General features: G+C 35.5%; 4 protein-coding genes across 4 annotated transcripts; all 4 read left to right on the forward strand.

The window, feature by feature from the left end:
• The first annotated feature begins 382 nt into the window (after nt 1-382).
• Nucleotides 383-2,259, forward strand: LOC108482361 (desmethyl-deoxy-podophyllotoxin synthase-like). Its single transcript, XM_017785490.2, has 2 exons — nt 383-1,324; nt 1,397-2,259. Exons 1-2 carry the CDS (start codon nt 410-412, stop codon nt 2,015-2,017), a joined length of 1,536 nt encoding a protein of 511 aa, XP_017640979.1. The 5' UTR covers nt 383-409; the 3' UTR covers nt 2,018-2,259.
• A 2,761-nt stretch (nt 2,260-5,020) lies between these two features.
• LOC108483272 (putative DUF21 domain-containing protein At3g13070, chloroplastic) lies at nt 5,021-16,723 on the forward strand. The gene is made up of 14 exons (XM_017786558.2): nt 5,021-5,763; nt 6,488-6,585; nt 6,688-6,781; nt 7,007-7,084; nt 7,258-7,361; nt 7,520-7,601; nt 8,350-8,489; nt 12,676-12,754; nt 12,864-12,927; nt 13,120-13,211; nt 13,674-13,739; nt 14,121-14,237; nt 14,428-14,607; nt 16,295-16,723. Exons 1-14 carry the CDS (start codon nt 5,224-5,226, stop codon nt 16,544-16,546), a joined length of 1,986 nt encoding a protein of 661 aa, XP_017642047.1. The 5' UTR covers nt 5,021-5,223; the 3' UTR covers nt 16,547-16,723.
• Nucleotides 16,724-19,683: 2,960 nt separating this feature from the next.
• Nucleotides 19,684-21,646, forward strand: LOC108481218 (receptor-like protein 41). The gene is made up of 3 exons (XM_017784379.1): nt 19,684-20,159; nt 20,215-20,674; nt 20,825-21,646. The coding sequence occupies exons 1-3, from the start codon at nt 19,684-19,686 to the stop codon at nt 21,644-21,646; spliced, it is 1,758 nt and encodes a 585-aa protein (XP_017639868.1).
• A 6-nt stretch (nt 21,647-21,652) lies between these two features.
• LOC108481217 (receptor-like protein 9DC3) lies at nt 21,653-22,117 on the forward strand. The gene is made up of 2 exons (XM_017784378.1): nt 21,653-22,044; nt 22,114-22,117. Exons 1-2 carry the CDS (start codon nt 21,653-21,655, stop codon nt 22,115-22,117), a joined length of 396 nt encoding a protein of 131 aa, XP_017639867.1.
• The last annotated feature ends 491 nt before the right edge of the window (nt 22,118-22,608 follow it).

The raw sequence follows: 22,608 nt of genomic DNA on the forward strand, positions 1-22,608 counted from the left end.
TTGTTACTTGATAATAACATATCTAAAATAGACATTTTATTTCTCAAAAGTATTGTCAAACTAGCCCTTAATGATTTTACTATAGAATTCGAGACCACATTCGTCTCATGCAACACACGTTATTTTTTAATCCCAAAATTTAAGGTCGATATCTTGATTGAGAAAATCTTATATTCAAGATTTAAAAAACTCCAATTGCTTGCTTATAAGATTATACATCGGTAAACACGTTCGTTAGAAAATTCTAATCTACTGTTTTGGAAGACTCATTCTACTTCTGTAAACACGTTGGGGTGAAAATATTGACTAATAGTTTAGTTTTCACCGTGGAGAGTAAAGTAGCCATCCATTAATGCTTATATATATCTTATAGAATGACAGCAGCCACGATCAAGCAGTAGCTTTATCTATGGCAGATAATATAATCTCCATGTTTCCTCCATTCAACATCCTCCTTACCATCCTCTTTTTCTCTTTCATAATTACCAGACTAGTGAAAACATTGAAAGCTAAGAAACCGTCCCCAAGGCTGCCTCCAGGGCCATGGAAACTACCTCTCATAGGCAACATTCACCAGCTTGTTGCTGTCTCATTGCCTCATTTCACATTAAGGAACTTGGCTCTAAACCATGGCCCCTTAATGCATCTGCAACTTGGGGAAGTCTCCACAGTTGTTATATCTTCCCCTGAATTCGCCGAAGAAGCTATGAGAAAAAATGATATCATTTTTGCTTCCAGGTCCTATCAGTTAGCTCCCAGCATCATATCTTATGACTGTACTAACATTGTATTCTCCCCTTATGGTAGTTATTGGAGGCATCTTCCAAAAATCTGCGTAACTGAGCTTTTATCCGCGCAGCGTGTGAGATCATTCAGAAGAGTTAGAGAAGAAATGGTTTCCAATCTCATCAAGACAATATCTTCAAGCCAGGGTTCACCAATCAACCTGAGTGACCAAATTTTCTCATTAACATATCGGATAACGGCAGCGATGGCCTTTGGTTCGAAATGCAGTGAAGAGGAAAAGTTCAAATCTATCATCACGAAAGTTGCAGAGCTGTCAACCGGCCTTACCCTTGCAGATTTCTTCCCTTCAATTAAAGCAGTTGAGGTAGTTAGTGGAATCAAGCCAAAACTTGAGAAGCTACATGGAGAAGCTGATAGAATACTTGAAAATATCATTTCTGAGCATAAAGAGAGGAGGGTTGAAGGAAATGGAAGTGGTGAAGATGAGAAAGATATAGTTGATATGCTTTTGAACCTTCAACAACATGGCAACCTTGACTTTCCTTTATCTTCCAACAACATCAAATCAGTCATCTTGGTATGTTTGCTTTAAATTTTTCATCCTTGAAATACAATACAAGTAATCTGCTGACTTCAAATCCATTTTCAGGACATGTTTGCTGCAGGGAGTGAAACATCATCAATATCTGTTGAATGGGCAATGTCACAACTGCTGAAAAATCCAAGCTTAATGGAAAAGGCTACAGCTGAGGTGAGACAGGTGTTTAATGGCAACGGGTATGTAGATGAAGCACAGTTTGGTGAACTAAAGTTCCTAAAATTAGTCATAAAAGAAACACTGAGGTTACACAATCCAGTGCCTTTAATACCAAGGGAATGCCGTGAGAACTGTAAGCTTGGTGGATATGATATTCCTGCTAATACTAAAGTTCTTATCAATTCATGGGCAATTGCAAGAGATTCTAGGTACTGGAGTGAACCTGAGAGTTTTAATCCTGAAAGGTTCCTTGATAGCTCATTAGACTATAAAGGAACAGATTTCCAATATATTCCGTTCGGGGCCGGAAGGAGGATATGTCCAGGCATAACATTTGGTCTTGCTAATGTTGAACAGCAACTAGCACAATTGGTGTACCACTTTGATTGGAAGCTCCCCAATGGAATGAAGTGTGAAGATTTGGATATGACATCTGGACCAGGTTTAACGATAAGAAGGAAACACGACCTGTTTGTAATTCCAGTTCCTTATCATCCTTCACCTCTTCAATAAAAGCGTGCATCAGAAATTAGCCATACTTTAATTTGTTAAACTATGGTTATAATAAACTGTTTGTTTGGCTTAAACTGAAATAATTCACATGATAACATTGACATGGGTCATTTGGACGGTTCTTTCGTTTGCCTTATTCTGGAAATTCGTCATTATGATAGACACCATTTCTATAGGATAGGAGTGAGTAAAATTCGATTCGGTTAGAAAAATTTAATAAAAAATTTAAATTTTGAATTAAATAGTTCGAGTTATTTGAGTTAATCAAGTTATTCGGATCAACCCAAATAAAAAATTAAGTTTTTCGGTTTAACTCGAACATGAATTACACAATTCAAGTTATCTGAAAATCCGAATAAAAAAAGATAAAATTACGTAGTTTTGATAAATGTTTACTTTATTAAAAGTTAAAATTCAAAATAATTAAGTTAGAAGGTAAAACTACGTCGTTTTGATAAATGTTTACTCATTAAGTTAAAAAACTAAATCATTATATTGTTCATGTAGTTAAATAATCTTGTATTTCGTCTACTAGTTAAATAATCAGTCCATCTAAACGCAACATTAAGTATAAATAATAGGATTCGTTAACTCGACTCGATTTGACTCGAAATTTTTTGGCTCGATTCGATTCGATTCGAAAAAATTTCCAATTGAGTTCGGTTGCTAAAATAGGATTTGTCAACTCGATTAACTCGAAAATTTTTGACTCAATTCGACTCGACTCGATCGAATACTCACCCCTAGTTGAGGATGGGTGAACACCCTTAGTCAATAAATCCAATGTTGAGGTTCATTTCAGATTTGATTTTGGTTGTAACACATTTATACTATGTAGAGGGATTGTGATGAACAAAGATATTGAAAATATATAACCATATTAAGTAAAACTAACAAGTAATAAGTGTAGAGGCAAGACACATTGTATTCTTAAAAAATATATATATGTTCGAATTTTAAAGACAATATTATTGAAAAGAGTATGCACGAATCTCAACATAAACCATAAAACTGATATGGAAGATACTAAAAAAAAATGACCATGTTAATAAATGACCCTTTTAGGTGATAATTTTACTGCAAGTTAGGGATGAGCAAAACTTGATTCGACTAAAAAAATAAAAAAAAACTCGAATTTTAAGTTAAACGAATCGAGTTATTCGAGTCCACTCGAATTCTTTTTTGAATTTTGAGTTCTAATCGAGTTGAATTTTCGAATTCGAATAATTCGAATATTAAACTATAATATTTTATATTTTTACCCTAAACTCCCAAACCTTTTTACTTTTCTCTCAAAACTTTTACTCCTTCCCACTTGCCCCCCAAAACTTTTACTCTCCTCCCATCCCAACCCTAATCTACCCAAAATCTATTTCCCACCAAAATTTTACTCTCCCATTTACTTTTTTTTCAAAATTTTACTCCCAAAAACCCTCAAAACTTTTTATTTTCCCCAAAATTTTTACTCCCTCCCACTTTCCCCCTAAAACTTTTACACCATTCCCATCCCACCTCCCATCTACCCCAAACCCATCCCCCCAAAATTTTTTTAAATATTTTCCCTCCAAAATTTTACTCCCCCGTTTACTCTCTCAAACTTTTATTTCTTACCATCTACTCTCAAATAAAAAATAAAAATTATCAAAAAATCACTAAATATAAATAGTAATAATTTTATTTATATATACTATTTATATTATTAAATTAAATTTCACATTTTATATTATTTATATTATTGAATTGTTTAGTCATATTGAATATTTATATTAAAATTGAATTATTAATTATGCCATAAAATATTTGTGTTAAAATTTGATATTGATATCAATTTCACATTTTATCTTTAAAATAATTTTATTAAAAATTACATTTTACATTTAATATATTTAGTGATAAGAATCAAGATAATTGAAACAACTAAACAAGTAAAGAAACTAACCCGTATATAAAAGATTAATAAATAAATTATGAGATGATGAAAGTTAATAAAAAAATTGATTAAAGCGGAAAATTTTTATTAGGATAGGTGACAGTGGTTACAAGTACCTAAAATTATTTTTTAAAATTTAACTTGAACAAATATATTCGATTCGATTCGAATTCCATCTCACTCAAATCGATTTGAGAAAATTTCAAATCAAATTAGGATGATAAAATATGATTCGTCAACTTGATTAACTTAAAATTTTTTTCATTCGATTCGATTCGATTCGATCGAACGCTCACTCCTATTGCAAGTAAGCATACAAAGCCAACCCGGCCGAGCGCAAGCACCTGCTGCAGCTTCTATAGGCTTTGGGTTTCTTAAGTTGGTCCATTACTTTAATGCTAAAACTACCGAGTGTTGTTGGTCCATCATCTTGCAGGTAATTTGAAGTTGTAAGATTATCCTACTTTCCAAAAGCATATTATGTTATTTGCTTATACAGAGAAGAATCTAAGTAACGGAAGGCATAGATACTGGCTGGTCAGATGCCCTCATTGCCCACTACTTATGCAATTTCCTTGGTGGAAGAAAAAAATGGATTAGTGGCACTAGCTATACAACAGGCTATGGTAAATCCCCTCCCCATACACAACTATCTTCAGCATTTTTAAGATGCTTAAATTGCAATTCCTACTTAAATTATACTTGCTTTCTTATTTTAGCAGCTAATTTTCATTTTTAGTTAGAGATTATATCTAGACTACTATTTTTTCCTCACATTAGTAGCGTATGAATATTTGCTTTTTTAATTTCTTTAATTTATATATATCTTTTAACTTTTTTCATATATTTTTAAATTTTATATAATTAATATATTGTAAAAATAAAAAATTCATAAATATATATTTTTAATTTTTATATAAAATTGTTCTATGTATCAAAATCAAGCTGTATAGTTCGGTTTCCAAAATGTGTCTTAAGCCTATAATTGAATTAAGTTTGATTCGGGATTTTGTCATTTCAATAAAAAAAAAAATATATTTAGGGAGAGAATTGTAATTCTAAAATATATGGAGGCCAGGTTTTGTCATTTCACCTTTAACTTCCAACTTGCAGCAAGCAAAATCTTCCCTTCATCGGACATGAGCCTTTTTCCAAAAAGCCCCCCTCTTGGACTCAATGAAGAGACCACTCTTCTGTTGGGGTTTCTCTTCATCCTAATCCATATTTGTTTAAACAAGTTTTGATGTTTTTTTAGATTATTGGTTCATTTTTATTGATGGAAATGGCACTTGAATCCTCAATTCTCAGCAAACCAAATTTCTTTTCTTCAACAAAGTCCTCAGCTTTCCTGCTTTTTAATCGAAATTTGAAGTACCCACCAAAATTTTTATCCAAAACTAATCACTACCCACCTCCCATTATCTCAAGCTTTCCCAACCCCCGTGTTGTTAAAGCCTTTGGGGTGCCAAAAACTGGTGCTTTTGGAAGTCAAGCACGTTTAGGGTCGTTAATCAAAGAAAATGAAAAACTGGGAAGTTATCAGAATTTGATTTTTGTGAAAAGAGGAATTTTAGTGGCAATGGTTTGTGGTGTATTGGCCTTTGGTTGTAAAAGAGTGTTTGCTGTAGAGGGAGTGGTTAATGCTGGATATGGAGTGATTGGGCAGTCCATATTATTGTTGAAGAATGCTTGGCCAAAGCTATCTATGCTTATTAAAGTGTTCAAGGAGCAAGGTTTGGTCTTGACAGCGCTTTTGGGTCTCTCTGCATTCTTCTCAATGGCAGAGACGGCTATAACTACATTATGGCCTTGGAAGGTGTTGATTTCTTTGCTTGGTTTTATATTCGTTGAATGCATATTTTTGGTTGTTCATGATGGAAATTAGAGTGCAAGAATGTTGTCGCAAGTTTAAAAGAATGCATATGCTTGTCTTAGGAATATGTTAATTTTCTTGATTGTGGTGCAAATTTCCTTGGCGACTTGATATATTCGGCCTAAGCTAATAATATTTGAGATTAAATTTTGATTTGCTATTTAATTCTTGGTATGAATTCCATTCTGTGTTATTAGTGTGTGGATTGAGTTCTAGTGATTTCATCCATCTCCTATAGATATGAGCTCAACTTTACTACTTTAGAAAATAATCACGTTGTTAATGGTGCACACAAGAGGAGAAATACTATGGAGGAGAAAAAATAACAGTATAGCAACACACTAGAGGGATAAGATAGAGGAGAAGAGAGACTAGAAAGGGGCAAGCAACTTATAGAATAAGCCTAGAGAACAACAACATAAAGTGTGTATCATTCAACTGTGAAACCCAATCGCCTACTTATGTTATTTGTATTGCATTGTGGTAAATGCTTAAGACAGGTCTTTTGAAGTACAGATTTCAATTTATTTTTTAATTTGGAGAGGGTTGAAGTCAAAATATCATATGCAAATTTTCTTCATTGTGTACCGGTTATTTTTAGTTTGGCATGCCATCAAGCCTTCAAGGAATCTGTTATCCATTGGTCATTTGGTGTTAATCTTGTCAGATACGTGAGCTGGCCGAAAAAGAGTCTGAAGATGGTGTATTCAAGATGCTTCGTAGTGATGTAACTCGGTTTCTTACAACTATTCTTATTGGCACCACGTACTTCTCTTTTCTTGCCATCATCTTGCTATGTTCTGTTCCCATCTTTTCAGACTAAGCTTCAAAGTAATTCTTACCGTAGGGTTTATTTTCTGTACTCAGTGTGGTGAATATTGGAGCTACTGCTTTAGTCACAGATGCTGCAACAGCAATATTTGGGGAAGCTGGCGTTAGTGCAGCAACTGGAGTAATGACTGTGAGTATCAAGATCCTGTTCTTTGATTCTTTCTTCTTTGTTTTTTTCTTTCCGGGGAGGACATGCACATCTTTGAGTCTCTGTCATATCATGTATTTATCCTAAACCAGTTAAATAATTAATCAATTAACTTGTGGTTGGCCTGCATGAATATAGACAAGTAACATGACATATAATTGGTGAAATAAATATAGAAACCAGTTAACTTTCCTTTGATGATGCTAGGTTGCCATATTGCTTCTAACTGAGATCACTCCAAAGAGTATAGCTGTTCACAATCCCACAGAAGTTGCCAGATTTGTGGTAAGCTTTTTCTTTTTTAAATTTCACTATCTTCAAATAGCATAGCATTTTCTTCGTCTTATTTTATTTTATTTTTCTCTTTCTATATGCTTCTTGGCTCTCTTGGTACTTTGCTGAAGTTATAATTTCCAAGTTAAAACTAAACTTACTAATTGTCTTTGCAATATTTCTAGGTCAGGCCAGTGGCTTGGCTTTCTGTAATACTATATCCAGTGGGAAGAGTTGTCACATTTCTATCAATGGGAATGCTTAAAATTTTTGGCCTAAAAGGAAAAAGGTGAAGAAAATAATTACCTACATTTAATCTATCTGCAGCTTCTAACTCATCATGCATCTTCATTGTTGTTTCATACCAGTGGTTTTGTCAAATTTCAACATTCTTTCATTCTGTTATTTGCTTTTCAAATGCCTTATGCCTTGTATCTTTATTTTCAGTGAACCTTATGTTACTGAAGATGAATTGAAGCTAATGTTACGAGGAGCAGAATTGAGTGGAGCAATAGAGGAGGAGGAGCAGGTATCCTCATATATCGCATGTATAATATAACTCTGATTGAGCTTTTTTAACACATGATAATTTATCTGCAGTGGATAATTTTCTACTACCTTTGGTTTGTGTTATGCCCAATAGATCCAAAGGTATCTTATGTGTTGTTGTAGTCTGTGTGGGGAATTATTTCCTCAGTGGACTTCTCAAACTATGTTGATTGATACTAAGTTATTGTCTAACATAGGATTCTTTTATCTGTTTGTACATGTGTGTATGTTGCATGTAGCTCACCTGCATGGATGGACCCCCCCCCCACTCCAAGTTTTTGGGTGGTTTAAAGAGGAGATGCTAAATAAAAAATAAGTAACATCCACAAAGAACTTTTCTGTTTTATACATGTGTTGTGTGTAGCCACCTTAAGAACTTCTCTGTTTTATACTGGTTTCAAAAAATAAATTCTTGAATTTGTTGAAGTGCATAAATATGAAAGGGTTCAATAGCCATTGGTCCCTCCTGGCTTCATTTGTAGCCAGTCTACTGCATATAGTAAGCCAGTACTTCCACGCCAAAAATGGATTTTTTTGGCCTTTCTTGGTTTCTCCATTGAACTGAAGCTCACAATGATTACAATGTTCCCTCCAATGGTATCTGGTAGAATGCCAATTACAGTCATGTTGCAATCATTGCTCTCAATGTTCCATGGTTATACACAAATCCAAACTGCTCTCTTTTTTAATGGTTCTGGTGTGCTCTTTTTGTTGAAATCCCCATGCAGGATATGATTGAAAATGTGTTAGAGATAAAAGATACTCATGTTAGAGAGGTGATGACACCTCTTGTTGATGTCGTTGCCATTGATGCGAGCTCAACTCTTGTTGAATTCCACAATTTGTGGTTGACTCATCAATACTCGAGGTAATTATCATAGTTGTTAAAAACAGGCTATTTCCATTCTGTATATTCACAAGAAATTACATAAATATTTATACACATAGTGAGCCTAACTTAGGAAACTCTATATTAAGAAACAGACTAATTCTAGGGACGCTGTCCCTAAAAACAGCCTTAAAGTTAGGGATAGTAATCAATAAAATATTTACAGAATCCTATCTGATACACTCAAATATTCCTTAATTAGGAAGCTGTAATCGACACTCCCCTCAAGTCGGGAAGTGGATATCATCCATTCTCACTTGCTTACTAGTTTCAAACAACTTCCCATACAATCCTTTGGTAAGTATGTCGCTAGTATAGAATCGGTGGACACAAATGGAGTGCAAATTAAGCCACCGCCCGCTTTTTCCTTTATAAAATGTCATCAACCTCAATGTGCTTCGTACGATCATGTTGAACTGGATTATGTGCAATATTGATAGCAGACTTATTATCACAATACAACTTCATTGGACCTTCCCACTTGATCTTCAAATCTTCCAAAATATTTTTAGCCATAATAACTCACAAATTCCAAGAGCCATCGCCTAAATTCAGCTTCGCACTAGATCTAGCCACAACATTTGCTTTTTCACTCCTCTAAGTCACAAGGTTGCCTCCTAGGAAAGTGCAATAGCACGAGGTTGATCTTCTATCAACCATAGACCCTGCATAATCTGCATCAAGATAGGCTTCAAAGGTTAAATTCTCCTCCTTTTAAATAGGATTCCTTTGCTGGCGTGCCCTTTAAGTCTTGTAGAATCGATACATGACTCTAAGATGTGATTCTTTGGGGTTGTGCATAAACTGACTTACAACACCGACTGCATAGGCAATATCCGGTCTAGTATGAGACAAGTAAATGAGCTTTCCCACAAGTCTTTCATATGAACTTTTATCAATTGCTACATCTTCTAGTGCATCTCCAAGTCTGTGGTTCACCTCTATGGGTGTCTCTGCTGATTTACATCCCAACTTGTCCGTCTCTGTCAACAAATCAACTATGTATTTTTGCTGAGATATGAAGATTCCTTCTCGAGAGTGTGTCACTTCAATACCAAGGAAGTATTTTAACTTACTGAGCTCTTTGACTTCAAATTCTTTTACTAGGCATTTCTTTAAATTCTCCATTTCTTCTAGATCATCACCAGTCACTATAATGTCATCTACATAGACTAATAAAGTAGTCACTCCACCTGAAGATGAGTGTTTTACTAACAGAGTGTGATCTCCTTGACTCTATTTATACCTCAACTTGAGCATTACTTTGGTAAATCTTCCAAACCAAGCCCTCGGGGATTGTTTTAGTCCGTACAAAGCCTTTTTTAGTCTGCAAACTACCTGTCCTGTATTTGGATTGAATCTTGGTGGAACATCCATATAGACTTCCTCCTCAAGATCACCATGTAAAAAGGCGTTTTTTATGTCAAATTGCTGTAATTTCCAGCCTTGGTTGGCAGCTAGTGACAACATCACCACAGTGTTCATCTTTGCAACCAATCTATTCCTTACATTTGAGTGTACCCTTTAGCAACCAATCTTGCTTTGTACCTATCCAAAGAACCATCTGACTTATATTTCATTGTGTACACCCAGCAACATCCCAATGGTTTGTTTCCTCTCGGTAATTTCACCAAGTCCCATGTCTTATTTTTTTCAAGAGCTTCCATTTCAACCTTCATGGCATTTTTTCAATTCTCATATTCTAATGTCTCGGATACAGTTTTGGGAATGGAGATAGAATTTAGGCTAGTAAGAAAGGCTTTGTGGTTATGGGACAAATTTTTGTAAGACATGAATAAGTACAGGGGATGTTTTGTACAGGCTCTAGTCCCTTTTCTAGTAGCAATGGGAAAATCATCTAAATTTTCAGTAGTTTCAGTATTAGTATTCAAAGTAGGTTCAGCTATTACCTCAGGTTGTATAGTAGCAGGTTGTAAACCAATAAAGGAAGAGTAGAGTCCTGAATCCCTCTTTGTGATTTGGGTGTATTAGGCTCTGTTTCAGGTTGCATAGGGGCCATAGTTTCGAGTCGGGCAGGTTGGTTAGCAGGCAAGGATTGAGTGGGAGTGTTTGGTTGCTAGATAGGAGTTAGAATGTGAGTGTTTGGTTGCTGAACAGGAGCTGGAATGTCAAGAAAAAAGAATTCTTTGTCCTTATCTTTTGTGAATAAGATCTCCCCCTGAAGATAAGGATGAGTAAAGAAATTCTCTTGTTCTGCAAAAGTAACATTCGCTGATACATAAAATTTTTTTGTGGCTGGATGACTTTTTAGTGGAAGAATAACCGAGAAAGACACACTTGACAGCTCGTGGATCAAATTTTCCTCTATTTTGAGAATGTATATGTACAAAGGCAGCACAGCCAAATATTTTGGGAGTAAGGTCACTTGAAGCATTGAAATCAGGAAAGAATTTTGCTAGAACTTGCATAGGACTTTGAGATTCAAGGACTTTTGTAGGCAATCTATTTATCATATGAATAGCAGTTAAAACAGCCTCCTCCCAATATTGTTTAGGGACATTTTTTTGGAACAAGAGGACTCTTGTAATAGCTAAAATGTGACCATTCTTTCTTTCGGCAACACCATTTTGTTGGGGTGTGCTAACACAAGATGACTCATTTATAATGCCTCTTTCTTAGAAATATGGTGAGAGAAATTGATTGAAATAGTCATTGGCATTGTCTGACCTAAATTTTTTTATTTCAGCTCCAAATTGTGTTTTGATTATGTTGTAAAAGGTTGGAAAGACAGACCATACATCAGATTTCTATTTTAAAAGAAATACCCAAGACACACGGGTATAATCATCAATAAAGGATACAAACCACCGAGCCCCAGAAATATTTGAAATAGTGGATGGTCCCCAAACATCACTATGAATAAGAGTAAAAGGAGCGGATGTTCTTTTATTGCTTATCGGAAAAGAGGTACGTTTATGTTTTGCAAGTTCATAGACATCACAATGAAATTTTTCAACAGTTAATCCTTTGAACAATGAAGGAAACATAATTTTAAGGACTCTAAACAATGGATGACTAAGGCGGAGGTGATGGAGCCAAACTTGGTCTTTATTGGTTTTAATAGATTCGAATATGAAAGATAATGGTGAGGAATTCAGAGTACTAACTTCTCTACTGGATTCTTCAAGATAGTATAGGCCATTTACTTCCTTAGCATGTCCAATCATCCTCCTCGTATTTTGTTCCTGAAAAAGACATTGATTGTGATAGAAAACCACACTACAGTTAGAGTCTTTGGTAATTTTCTTGATGGATAAAAGATTGGTAAACAGTTTTAGAACATGGAGGACATTTCTAAAAGTAAGATTTTTTATTTATAACAATATCACCCTGACCAGCCACTATGATCACAAAACCATCGGCCAATGTTATCTTTCTATTACTAGGGCAAGGTATATATGAAACAAATTTTTGTGAGGAATGGGTCATGTGGTCTGTAGCTCCTGAGTCAATGACCCAAGAACTTTTGGTGGGTATATCCGAGATTTTAGAATCTTGAGAAGAGGATATACCTAAAAAAACCAAACCACAAGTACCTGTTGAAGGAGATTTTTCTAATGATTCCAGCAGATTCTTCAACTTCTCAATTTCTTCTTTATTGAACTCAACAGATGATTCTTGAGAATTCCCTTCTCTAGTGTTGCTGGTTTTGACAGTTTTAGCCATGTTTCTTTTGAACAAATTCTACAGGCTTGAGGGTTGACCGAGAATGAGAAAAAGTTGCCAGACAAAGAAAAAATTCCAAAATTTGAGCTAAAAAAATGGCTCTGATACCATGTTAAAAACAAGCTATTTCCATTCGTATATTCACAAGAAATTACATAAATATTTATACACATAGTGAGCCTAACTTAGGAAACTCTATACTAGGAAATAGACTAATTAAGAAAGTACATTAATATTTATGTACTTAGTGAGCCTAACTTAGGAAACTTTATACTAGGAAACAGACTAATTCTAGGGATGCTGTCCCTAAAAACAGCCTTAAAGTTAGGAATAGTAATCAATAAAATATTTACAGAATCCTATCTGATACCCTCAAATATTCCTTAATTAGGAAACTGTAATCTGAAAATAGTAATTCACTCTTAGGTTCTTTTTAACTTAAAATAACATGCTAAGAGATTTGTTGGCACTTTCGCAGGGTGCCTGTTTTTGAGCAGCGTGTTGACAATATCGTGGGTATTGCATATGCTATGGATCTACTCGATTATGTTACAAAGGTCTCACAATTTCTGGTCTTAATCTTTTTTCTTATCATATATGACACTACCTATTAATGTAAGCAACAATACCATAGTGTGCAGAATTATAATCTGTTTGATTTTGAAGGGTGAAGTGCTAGAAAGTACCACTGTGGGAGATATGGCTCACAAACCTGCATATTTTGTGCCTGGTAATTTTGAAGCTTATATCTTCTGTTTGTTTCGTGCTTTGAACTAATGTGCAGATGAATTTTGCCTTTCTATCTTTGTATCCATTTGGCCAAATGGTAGCTTTTACTCCCTTTTTTTCACATTGTGAACATGTCGTGATGGATTATTTTATGAGAAGCTATTTCAAATAGAATCATCAATTTCTTTTACAGATTCAATGTTAGTCTGGAATCTTCTTAGAGAGTTCCGCATTAGGAAGGTTCACATGGCTGTTGTTCTTAATGAATATGGTGGAACAGTTGGAGTAAGTGCAATGAACTTCTGGCTTCATTTTGAATTGAAATTTGTATTCTTTAATGATTCTTACCTATTGAAGTACCTCAAAGGAAGATGGCATTTGTAAAAATGCACTTACATGGATTAAGGTGTTATGTGGAAGCACTTCAATAACTTAGCTAATAGCATGTTTTATTCCCATTCAAAGTAGCATCATTGATTTGTATGGCTTAACTTTAAACGATTATCTATTCAACAATAACATGGGATTAAACATGGAAAAGTTTTCCTGTAGTTGAAAAGTTGAATAAGCTGTCAAGTATTTATGAATCCCTTTAACTCTTGTTAAAAATTCATTGAGGTAGAGTCTGTATATGCTCAAATGTTAGCAAATCCATCACCCAACTACTAATCTGCATTTTTGCCTACCCTCGCTCTCTTTTCTATTTCTCCTTGTATTCTTTTATCTCATGTTTTTATGCTGAAACAGCTAGTCACCTTAGAAGATGTGGTAGAGGAGATTGTTGGTGAAATTTTCGATGAAAATGATTCAAATGTAAGTCTTAATCCATCTTTGATGACTTTATCAATGACTTAGTTCTTCTGCTACACACTTTAATTCCTAATCATTTATATTTGTTCAAAATTTTGCTTTTCATTATTCCATCATAAGGGGATGCTTGTGAAACTTGTCAAAGTAGTCCAAAATGAGTTAATATGATTGATTCACGTCATTTTTTTGCTCAATGGTGGCCTTTTTCTGGTTATTAAGCATGTTGACATTGCATATCTTCACTTTCTCAAGATTTGGAAACTTAATGAGGATCTAGTAATACTAATTCATGATTATGCTATCAGTACTTATGTGTACCATAATAGCTTGTGAATTTAATTTTCAAATCCCTTTGACCTGAACTTTTTTTTCCTGCTATGACAGGAGGAGATCCAGAAGAAAACCGGCTACATTGTAATGCGAGCAGAGGGAATTTTTGATGTTGATGCCAATACATCTATTGATCAACTTTCTGAAGATCTGAATATCAAAATGCCCGAGGTATGTTACTCATAGTGTACTGATTTATTGATATAAATCCTCACACATGAGTTCTCATTCTACTTGCAAGTTTCTTCTAGTATAGTTGAAATGTTCATGGATGTTCTTTAGATGAAAAGGAGCTTTGAATTGGACCTCCCCTCACTCTATGAACTTATATATTTATTTCTTTCCTTTTTCTGTTTTATAGGAACATCAATATGAGACAGTGTCAGGCTTTGTCTGTGAAGCATTTGGATATATACCAAGGACAGGTGAGAGGATTAAGGTAGTCCTTGAAAAGGGAAATGAAGAAGAAGATGATGAGAATGCTGAAGCTGGATCTGATCAGCAAGATATGAAGGAAAGTCATCAAATTTATAAACTTGAGGTATGGTTTGAACCTTTGTGCCATATGTGTTTATATTGCATAGCATTTCTTTTCTCTCCTTTATGATTAAAATTGTCTGAGTACTTACTAATGTCATTGCTTATAAATATTCCTCACTGGAGTGCTAGTTTGATGCGTACAGAATGAATGCAGTTAGAATTTGTGACATCTGGAAATGAATCAGAATCTCTGAACCAAGTATAGAACAGTTAAATTGTCAATCATTTAGTTATTGGAGTTAGAATGAACTAAATTGTCAATCATTTAGTTATTGGAGTTAGAATGAACTAAGTTACTACTATGATATATCCTTGTAAATCCAAGCCTTCTACCTTACTGGTGAAAGCTGGCGGGTTATGAGCTGTAAGGTAGAAGGCTTGGATTTACAAGGATATATCATAGTAGTAACTTAGTTCATTCTAATTCCAATAACTAAATGATTGAGAATTTAACTCTTCTATACTTTGTTCAGAGATTCTGATTCATTTCCAGACGTCACAAATTCTAACTGCATTCATTCTATAATAGGATCCCCCCTCCATGTTTTTGGGTGGTTTAAAGAGGAGATGCTAAATAAAAAATAAGTAACATCTACAAAGAACTTTTCTGTTTTATACATATGTTGCGTGTAGCCACCTTAAGAACTTTTCCCCTCCAAGTTTTTGGGTGGTTTAAAGAGGAGATGCTAAATAAAAAATAAGTAACATCTGCAAAGAACTTTTCTGTTTTATACATGTGTTGCGTGTAGCCACCTTAAGAACTTTTCCTTAAGTTACTACAGAATGAATGCAGTTAGAATTTGTAACATCTGAAAATGAATCAGAATCTCTGAACCAAGTATAGAACAGTTAAATTGTCAATCATTTAGTTATTGGAATTAGAATGAACTAAGTTACTACTATGATATATCCTTGTAAATCCAAGTCTTCTACCTTACTGGAATTAGAATGAACTAAGTCTTCTACCTTAAGTGTGCTTTCAGAGATTTGAACCCACGTCGCAACACATGTATGAGTGCATTCTTATCAGAACAGATACCAATTACACTACTAGATCAATTGGTATCTGTTCTAATAAGAGTGCACTCATATGTGTTGTGATGTGGGTTCGAATCTCTAGAGGCAAACCTGAGGTTGGCAAAACCTTGTGGGACCTGTGCGGTTCAAAGAGGATAATTCATAATTCCAGCTTATGTTCTTGTGGCATGGCTCATGCCCTATGACTTGGATCAGGTCTTGACATGACCCATCTCACTTTTTTCTGCCAAATTACTAAAATATAATATTCTAACTGAATATCGTGAAACCAATTGTATTTTAAAGTCTAAACAAAACTCAACAAGAATGCTAGACCTCCAAGAAAATGGTCATTAACACATTGTTACATAGAGGAGTAAACACTTGATGAAATTCAGGAAATTCGTTGTGAAGGATACACTTCATGCAGCCTTTTGAAATTGCTGCTGCATGTGACAGCCTGTTGATGGCTTTACCAGTGCAATAGTTACTTGCATGCTGTTTTCTTTTTCAAAGGCATACATAAGTTTGTTACACCAATGCAGCTTTCTTTGATCCCAAATTTATTAATTCTTTCTGCAAATATTTCATAAACATGACAAACTCATAGGTCATATGATCATCTATATCACTAACATATTGTTATACTCGGCAACTTGTCTTTGGTGCAGATATTAGCAGGAAATGCCCGAAAAGTTAGTGCCGTTAGATTTGAACGGATAAATGAGGAAGCACTATTAGATGACACAGCAGTAACTCCAATGATTTCAAAAATCATAAAGAGGAAATGGAGCACTGATGAAGACTCAAATAATGGCAACTACAATGAAGATACATTTGAAAAGAGGCAAGAGGAAGACATCTCAGATCACTATGTAATTGCTGATTACAAAGAGGATAAGGATAGTCCCAATGAACAGTAGTTAATATTATACTATTTGTCACTTACTTCCCCCTGAACACCCCTCTCTTCCCCTTTCAATATCTTACAGCCCCACAAGAAGAGGTAAAGACTTGAAAAACGGGACAGGAAAAAAAACAAACTAACATTGTACAATTTTTCACAGATGAAGTGAAGTGTCAACATCTGAATCATTAAAGGTGGATGTATCCATGACAGTATCTCTCTGCAGTAAATTTGACAAACTTGAAGTCTGAATAACATGATGCTGAGTATGCATGCTAGGTTCAGTGTAGATAGATCCTTGGAGAGGCGGTCTCGGCTGAAGGATCAATTCAGAATGGAAAAACAATTGGGATGCCTCATGAGGTGCAGCTGGATTGATCCGCTCTGCTTCAGAGAGCAGCCGCAAAACCTCTCTCTCCTGCCTCATTTCCTTGGCTCTCTGCAGCTGTCTAAACCTCTCTTGCAAGAGGGCAATGGATGAATGAACGGCCAGGTCACTCTGCCTTCCCATCTGCGAAATGAAGTGGAGCCTATCGAAGGTACTAAGGAAAATGCTCTATAAGGTGATCTTATATTACTATATTCTTATATATAGGACAGTAGTAAAGCTTTGAATTCATTAATCTATTCAATGTAACCTCTTTAATTGATACCCAATGATGTAAAAGATAAAGGTACGTAGAATCGGCCGATAAGATGCAAAGTCCAAGAAGGCAGAGTTATGTAGCAATGTGCTGAGGTAAAAGTACATAATAGGAAGAAAAGGGTGAGAATGAAAAAACCAAACTGAGATGGAGTTTAGCATTTGGAAGGTATTGGTTTGCAGAATAAAAGGATGGTTGATGATGCTCTGTCGGCTTGTTGCCAAGAGCTATTGGCCTCTGGAGAAGATGATACCCCTTTTTGGTGGGGGATTTGGTGGGGATCTTATATTATTCTCACCTTTCAACATTCTCTTTACACTTTTTTTTAGAGACCAAAAAAGAAAAAAGAAAAGAAGTGGAGACAAAAGTTGGAACAGGGAATATATTTTGGACTTTGGGGTTGATGTCTTTCTCGATGGAACCCCCTCCCCACTTTCTTTTTAAAAAAATGGAGAAAATAAAGCCTCACTCTCTCAATTTGCATGTTCTGTTTTGTCAGTAAGTGTCAGTAAGCTGTTGGATGGAAATGGAATGAGAGAAAAGCTATAGAGGCATAAAGTATGGGATTCGTTTTGTGGCTCTTCTGGTTGGAATATATATTTGCCTTTGAAACTTTAATTGTTGGAAGATGGTGAAAAGCTTAAAAGCAGCCTACCCAATCCTACAAATCTCATATCAAACTTTGCCAACTTACAACTATCTGACTTTAGCCAAGCGTTACCAGTTAAAATTGGGAAATTGAGTGATGCAACCTTTTTTAAAAGCATTCTTGTTTGAGACCTCAACTTATCAATGATGATAGTGATGTTGGCTAACAATATACACTATATTGGTTGAATATAGAAATTCAATTCCTTCCATCCTAATAACAACTCATGGTTGATGCAAAGGTATAACGCAGGCAAGGGCTTCAAATTGGGTGGTGATAAAACATAGGTGGCAGCTTTGTTACAAACTTACAATTAAACCAGGCTATTTTTCTGTTGATAATCTCGAAGTGGTTTAGGAATTGGTCTATGTCCTCAAGTTCTCATTTAGGGAATAAAAATGAATGACTTGATTTCTACATTGGATTTTAAGTTTGGAATATTTTTGCTATTAGTCCCTATACAATATGTAAGTTGGTGATTCAGTTCATGAGTTTTAATTTGGTCATTTTCTAGTCATAAGCAGCCCAACTTTTAAAATAATTAGCCCTCACCAAATGATAATCATTATATTTGTTAAGTTAATTTATGTTATTTCCAAAATATTGGTGGCAAATATATTATCAAGTGTAATGTCATGCTTATTTGGTATTTTCACATAATATTCAGAAAGACATGTCATTTTAGTTAATGAATTTAACGATTATCGTTTAGCTTGGGATTAACTTTTTAAATTTTGAGAAGTATAAAAACTAAAAAAGGATCAAATGAAAAAGCATGGACTGATCCTCACCTTATACATAGCATGGGTCCAATAGTAGGGCCAAAAGTTTTCGTCCATTTGCTTTTGGAAAAGAAGGCCTGTTAGTATAAAGCACTTGGGTCAAATTTAAGGTCATATGTTTGGGCTCCCCAGCAATAAGAGCTAACCCATTCCTTTGTTTTTTGTTTCCCTTTAGAAATGGTTTTCATACTGTTGATAATGATTTGCAAAGACTCAACTAACCAGGGAAAATATATAATCATATGTCAATTTTCAGAGAAGAAAATGTAATTGTTTACCATTATTTCTAAAGGGAATCAAAATAAAGCCTCCTTAAAGAAGAAAAAGATATACTATTTAGACATGCAATTATATCCTAGTTTTACCAGAAAAATGTTGTTTAGAAGTAAAACATGGTTTCATTTAGATGTAACCTACTTTGGATTGTTGAATTTGCTCTATAAATATATCTATATATATATTGATGTCAATTGATTGCAACTCATTCGCAAAGTAGTGTTTGTGTCGCGCAGGTAACAATGTGCTTGAGAATTTCTTACTTGTGAAAGACGAGAATTTTCCACAGACGAGAAGCTTCGTTGAAAGTGAAATCGAGGACCAGTCAAAATGTCTTTTTCTTCTTCTTTTTCTGTGAAACTGATGGGTATCTTAAGGCAAAGGTAGTTTTAATGGAGTTTCCAAATCAAGCCATTCCAACTCCATATATAGCTCACAACTTGTTTCCAGACATGGAGAAGATGTGAAAGAAAGGAGGTAAATCAAACCCAGTTTTGTTCATGCTCACCTTATCTTTATTACTACCACCTTTTAGCCTGTCTCAAGGTGATCATGAACTTGGCTGCTCTTATCATTCAAATCTTCAGTCAATGATACATTGGGCTTCCTCTCCAACTGGAACGCCTCCGTCCCTTTCTGCACGTGGCAGGGAATCACTTGCAACAGTTTTTCTCACGTAAAAGCAATTGAACTCGCTCACGAAAACATTATTGGGACCATCTCCTCATCAATCTTTCATCTCCCAAGTATTGAGATTATAAATCTTTCCATCAATTGGTTATCTGGTGAAATTCCCAACGATATGGCTTCTTCACCTTCACTTCGATATCTCAATTTTAGCAACAACAATTTCATTGGTCCAATTCCAAACTGTTCAGTTTCACTTGAATCATTGGATCTTTCAAACAATATGATTTCGGAGGAAATTTCAGCGGAAATTGGACTCTGTTGGAGTCTGAAAACACTTGATCTTAGTGGCAATTATTTGGTTGGGAAAATCCCAACCTCTATATCAAATATCAGCAGTTCGCAGTTCTTGACTCTGGCTTCAAACGACTTAAGTGGTCAAATTCCAAGTGAAATAGGCCGATTGAAGAGCTTGAATTGGATTTACATTGACCGTAATCATTTTTCCGGAAAAATCCCAGAAGAAGTAGGCAACTTAGTTTCTCTTAATCACCTTGATCTTGCGTGGAACAATCTCAGTGGTCAAATCCCATCCTCACTTGGGAACCTGCGACCTTCATTACCTCTACCTGTGGGGAAACAAGCTTACAGGTTAGCTTCCTACACCCCTTTTTCGCCTCAAAATGCTGACTGAACTTGATCTTAGCGAAAATCATCTATCTGGGGAGTTCCCACAACTCATAATTGAGTTGCAGAACTTGAAGCTTCTTCAGCTTATGCTCAACAGCTTCACTGATAAAATTCCAAACGCTGTAGCATCTTTGCCTCGTCTTCAAGTCCTTCAACTTTGGTCCAACCAACTATCTGTTGAAATCCCAAATTATCTTGGAACACAAAGTGATCTCATGATTTTAGACCTTTCAATGAACAACGTGAGTGGAAAAATACCCGATGAACTTTGCCATTCAGGCCATCTAGTTACACTGGGTCTTTTCTCAAATTCTCTTCAAGGGCAAATGCCGATGAGTCTAAATACTTGCAAGAGTTTAGAGGATATTCACCTTTGGCAGAACCGTTTAGGAAACGATGAAGGAATTGTAGAATTGGACATGTTTTTAAACCTTCCAAATCTTAGATTCCTTGATCTTTCATATAATGGTGTATCAGTGAGCAGTAGCATCAATTCCAGCTATACTTGGCCTAATCTTCAGTATTTGTCCTTGGCTTATTGTAGCCTGAAGGAATTTCCCAGATTCCTAAAAGGCTCAAAACATTTAATGAGTTAAGACCTTTCTGACAACAAGATCCATGGCCAGATTCCCAAGTGGATGCTGAACAAAGGGCTGGATACTTTGAGCTATTTGAATCTTTCTCACGACTTCCAAACACACATAGAGCGACTTCCGTGGAAAAATATGAAAACACTGGATCTTCATTCAAACTTCATTCAGGGTGCTCTCCCACTTCCACCCTTAACTGTCTCATTCTTTTCCATTTCAAACAACAGTCTGATTGGAGAGCTTTCTTCTTTGATTTGTAATCGAACTTCCGTTGAAATTCTCGACTTGTCTTATAACAACTTGAATGGAACAATTCCACCATGTTTGGGGAACTTCAGCAAACGTTTGTCAGTGTTGGATCTACGAATGAATCGGTTTCAAGGAACCATCCCTGACACATTTGATAAGAAATGCGGGTTGAACAATATTAACTTCAATGGCAATGAATTGGAAGGGTCAATACCATCATCTCTGGTTCATTGTAGAAACATGCAAGTGTTGGATCTTGGTAACAACAAGATTAAAGATACATTCCCTCGCTGGCTAGAAACACTGCCTGAATTGCAAGTTCTTGTTTTGCGGTCCAACAAATTGCACTGTTTCTTACCAAGTCCTACGACAAATCATTCTTTACCCGAGTTAAGAACTTTAGACTTTGCTAACAATGACTTGGCCGGGCCTTTACCAAAAGGGTACGTTGAGAACATGAAGGGCATGTGGAATCTCGATGAACAAGGAACTTCTTCATATATGGGAACAAGAAATTTCTCTTACCATTATTCTGTGAGTTTGACCATCAAAGGATTTGAGATTAAACTTGAGAAAATCTTGACAATATTCGCAAGTATTGATCTCTGAAACAATATGTTTGTCGGAGAAATTTCAAGTTTTGTTGGACAGCGTAATTCACTCAGAGGGCTCAACCTGTCTCATAATAGCTTCAGTGGTCAAATCCCTGAATCCATTGGAAATTTGACCCAACTTGAATGGTTAGAGCTCTCTTCAAACAAGCTCAATGGCCAGATTCCTCACAAACTCGCTGATCTAACATTTCTTGCCTTCTTAAACCTTTCGGATAACCGACTCACAGGACCGATTCCTCAAGGCAGACAGTTCAATACATTTGAAAATGCTTCATACCATGGAAACATTGGTCTATGCGGGTTTCCATTAGCCAGAGGTTGCAACGCAGATGGGGGGACAAGCACAAAGAGGCACATGATAGCTGCAGACTGTAACAAGTTTTGTCCTGAAAGGTACGTTGATCGGGTACGGATGTGGGTTGCTAGTTGGAGCTGTTATTGGATATGTTGCTGTCAAAACAGGTAGAGCAAAATGGCTTCTGAAATTAGCTCAAAGCAAATGTCATTATGTTGCGCGGAAGCGTGTAAAAGAGTAAAATTATTATACTGAAAAATCACACTAAGTTCAATTCCCAGGAAAGAAAGGTGGATCATGAGGATCACTTAAGTACCAAGTCTTTCCTAACCAGAATATCCCTCTATCGTAATTTAATAGCACAATAAATCACTACAATCACACTCACAAAATATGCAAAAATAAATAATAAAGAACACTAGAATTTTAACGAGGTTCAGCAAATTTTGCCTACGTCCTCGGGCACTATCAAATATATTTCACTGTAAAAATACAAGTGAAATTTACAAATAGGGAGAGAGAGAACAATGCCTTAAGTAGAGAATGACAAATATGGGATGGATAAAGTGAGAAATGGTTAGGCGTATTTATAGTTGAGATTCAGGGATCAACTTGTAAAGTCCTTATACAATTAGGGACCAAAATTGAAATTATCCCATGCT

The sequence above is a fragment of the Gossypium arboreum genome, chromosome 1, assembly GCF_025698485.1.
Source record: "Gossypium arboreum isolate Shixiya-1 chromosome 1, ASM2569848v2, whole genome shotgun sequence".
In the NCBI taxonomy this organism is placed as follows: Eukaryota; Viridiplantae; Streptophyta; class Magnoliopsida; order Malvales; family Malvaceae; genus Gossypium; species Gossypium arboreum.